This window comes from Myotis yumanensis, unplaced genomic scaffold (assembly GCF_028538775.1).
Source record: "Myotis yumanensis isolate MYYU_CA2020_CCGP unplaced genomic scaffold, mMyoYum1.0.hap1 SCAF_5, whole genome shotgun sequence".
Lineage (NCBI taxonomy): Eukaryota > Metazoa > Chordata > Mammalia > Chiroptera > Vespertilionidae > Myotis > Myotis yumanensis.
Window position 1 is genome coordinate 86,691,574 of NW_027223756.1, and position 3,346 is coordinate 86,694,919.

General features: G+C 54.5%; 1 protein-coding gene across 1 annotated transcript; it reads right to left on the reverse strand.

The window, feature by feature from the left end:
- Nucleotides 1-782: 782 nt before the first annotated feature.
- LOC139009873 (relaxin-3-like) lies at nucleotides 783-2,784 on the reverse strand. Its single transcript, XM_070413989.1, has 2 exons — nucleotides 2,580-2,784; nucleotides 783-1,012 (listed from the first exon to the last, which is right to left on the reverse strand). The coding sequence occupies exons 1-2, from the start codon at nucleotides 2,767-2,769 to the stop codon at nucleotides 783-785; spliced, it is 420 nt and encodes a 139-aa protein (XP_070270090.1). The 5' UTR covers nucleotides 2,770-2,784.
- Between the last annotated feature and the right edge of the window lie 562 nt (nucleotides 2,785-3,346).

Consider the following 3,346-nt stretch of genomic DNA (forward strand, 5'->3'; position numbering starts at 1 on the left):
CTCCGGGCCCAGCGCCCCAGCGGAGATGAGAATCGGAGCCACCCCTCCCAGCGGTCCCCGCTCCTTCCCCAAGAGGGAGGGTCCCTGGGGGAGGCGACCTTGGGCCTCCCCGGGAGAGGGCTGAGGGCTCAGCCTAACTCCCCTGAAACTGAGCCCCCCTTACCCCCCAACAACAACACACACACGCTGCAGAGACCTTTGCAACTTTTATTATTGCGGTTGGAGAAGGTTCTGAACCGCCCCCTTACTGGCCTCCCACCCCAGAATATGAAGGGAACCAAGGGGTCTCAACCCCAACCCTGGGGCCCACAGCCTTAGGACCCCAGCAGGTGGCGGGAGGGAGAGAAGCTAGAAAGCAGGGGCAGGGAGTGGGCAAGGGCTGGGCTGGGCCAAGGGCATCATTTGGGCTGGCTAGGGGACAGGGGCCACTGCTGGGGCAGGAGAGTCACAGTTTGGCAAAGGCTTCTTCAGTGTGGCCAGTTGGGTAGATAGGGGCTCCATTGCACAGGGGAGGGTACCATCTAGACACAGGCATGATATGGGCTGGGGAGAGGGCAGAAGTCAGCATCAGGGGCAACCATTTGGCCAAGTAGGGGTACAGCTTGCTCAGGGTTAGGAGAGGCTGGTGGAAGGTCAGTTATCTGAGGGAATTGGGTTGGAGTCCATAGTGCCTGATGTCGATGACTTGCTGATGAATGAATGTATGAGGGGCCAGAGACAGGTACTCAGCATTTGTCCTGTTACCCCCCCCCCCCCCCCCCCCCGCTGCCCAGTCCCCAGGTCTAGCAGAGTCTACTGATTTCACTCTTGCTGCAACCCCACTTGCAACAGTTGCTGGATAGACTAGCCAGGACATCTCGGCTGCCACGCAGAGATCCAGGGGTCCCCTGCCAGCTGGGCTGACCACCATAGAAAGGCTGGGGGGACTTGGTCAGGACCAGCCAGTCACTGGAGCCTACTGCCTCTTCCAGCTGGCTGTCTGCATAGGGGTCAGTGTCTGGGAAGGCATCCCCTGCAAAAGATGAGAAGAGTTCATGCTTGGGGCCCAGTTTTTGTCACACTTAGAGTCATGGCTCCTGTTTGGTCCAGCTGCTTTTCCAATTTTGTGACATGGTCTCGTGGTTAAAGGTTTTGATTCCACTCAGGCCTACGTTTAATATTCAACCTCACTGAGCTTGACATTCCTGTCATTTCTTTCCCCTTATTCTTTGTGTATGGAGGACCTGGTGGTTAAGAACATGGGTTTGGGAGTCAGACTGATTAAGCTTCAAATCAGTGTCTCAAAGTTATAATCCTGAGCAAGTGAATTTACTTCTTTGATTCTTAGTGTCCTTTTCTGCAAAATGAGAATAACTCCTAAGAATTTAGGGTTTTGCCGTGGCCAGTTTGGCTCAATAGATAGAGCCTCTGCCTGTGGACTGAAGGATCCCATGTTTGATTCCTGTCAAGGGCACATGCCCAGGTTGCGGGCTCAAACCCCAGTAGGGGGCATACAGGAGGCAGCCAATCAATGATTCTCTGTCATCATCATTGATATTTCTATCTCTCTTTCCCTCTCCCTTCCTCTCTGAAATCAATAAAAACATACTAAAAAAAAAAATTTAGTGTTTCATAAAGAGTGGTTGAGTTAATTAATACCCATTAAAAACACAACACTTAGAACTGTGCCTGTCACATGATAAGCACTCAAAATAGCCCTGAGCATTTATGAAGGACTGACTGTGTGCCAGGCATTGTTTTAAGGGCTTTTGTGGATAAACTGCTTTATTCCTCCCAATGACACCCCCATGAGGTGGGTGCTGTTATTATGACCTCCTTTCCCAGGGAACACCACTGAGGCCGATTTGGTGGAGTAACTGCACAGGAACACACAGCTCCTGAATTGTAAAGCTGCTGTTTGAGCCCAGATGGCATGTCTTCTAGGTCCACACTTACATCATCACCACCACCACCATCATCATCACCACCATGACCAACATCTATTTTTCTGCCTGGCCCCTGCCCTCCAGGAACCTGCACCCCTACCCCCTGAATGAGCCCAAACCGGGCCTCCTGCCTTCCTTGGACTGTGTCCTTACCTGTTATGACTCAATTTTGCCACTGAACAAACTTGTGAGATGCAGGGACTGCCTTCCATTTGCAGATAAAGAGGATCAGAGAGGAAAAGCAACCTGCTGGGAGCGTCACCCACTAGGTGGCAAAATCTAGCCTTGGACACCCCACCCCCTCACACCACCTTCTCCAAGGGGCTGGAACATACTTCAGTGTCAGCTTCCGAGTGGTGTCCCCTGGAGTCCTGTAAGCAGCGGCCTTGCTCAGCGCAAGGCTGGGCACATAGCAGGTGCCCCAGAAAGAGCATTCTGTCCTTGGACCCTGAGCCAGTGGAGATGGCTCCACCCCCATCCCAACTTTGAGTTTTGCTAAATGGCTCAGCCTCAAGGATGGGCCAGCCTCCTCAGCTGCAAGTTGTGAGCAGGGACTCCCCTGCCCTGGCCCCTGGTCTCATCTTTGTCCCTGTCTCTAGGCCCATCCCATGTCCCCTATCCCCCTTTCCTCCCTTCCACTACCTTGTGCCTCACCCATTGCTTCCTGGGCCAGGATGTCCGACCGCCTCCATCGGGAGCCTCCGCAGGTGAAGATGACTGCTCGGATGAATTCCCGGCCGCAAAGCTTCACCCCATAGGGTGCTCCCCGGGCTTCGGCTTCCAGCCACAGCCCCCCGGCCAGCACCCACACGGCCAGCAGCAGCAGCAGTGGGTGCTTGGCCATGCTGGACAGGGAGGCCTGGGACGTGAGAGTGGGCACAGCAAGGCAGGTTCCCAGTGGTCAGTGTCTCTGCTGCTTCCTGGCCCCCCATTTATACACCCAGCGCCCCCATCCTGCTGTGGAGGCATCAAGTGACCTCCTTTATCTCTTCCAGCAGAGGCGAGGCGGGCATGGCCCGCACACCCCGACCTTTCCCGTTTCCCGGACTAAGTAAGCGATAACCTTTCGCCAGGGATGAGGAGATGCAGTTCGGCTCAGTGTCATCTCTAACAGAGAGAGGCAAAAAGGCCTCCATTCAGCAGAGACCAGCAACCTAGACCCTCACCAGACCAGGAGAGAGGGTGCAGCCACACCCCTCCCCCCAGAGGGCTGGGGCCCTGGCCCTCCCCTATAATAACAACAACAAGGACAGTGAGCCCTGACACAGCTTGGGCTTGGGACTAAGCACTGCTCTAAAGATTTTATATTTGTGTGATCTGTTTCATTCTCCTGACCACCTAGGATAACGGTTCCAAATATGAGCAAGCCTCAGAACCTCCTGAAGGGCTTGTTAAGACCCAGATCGCTGGGCCCACACGCA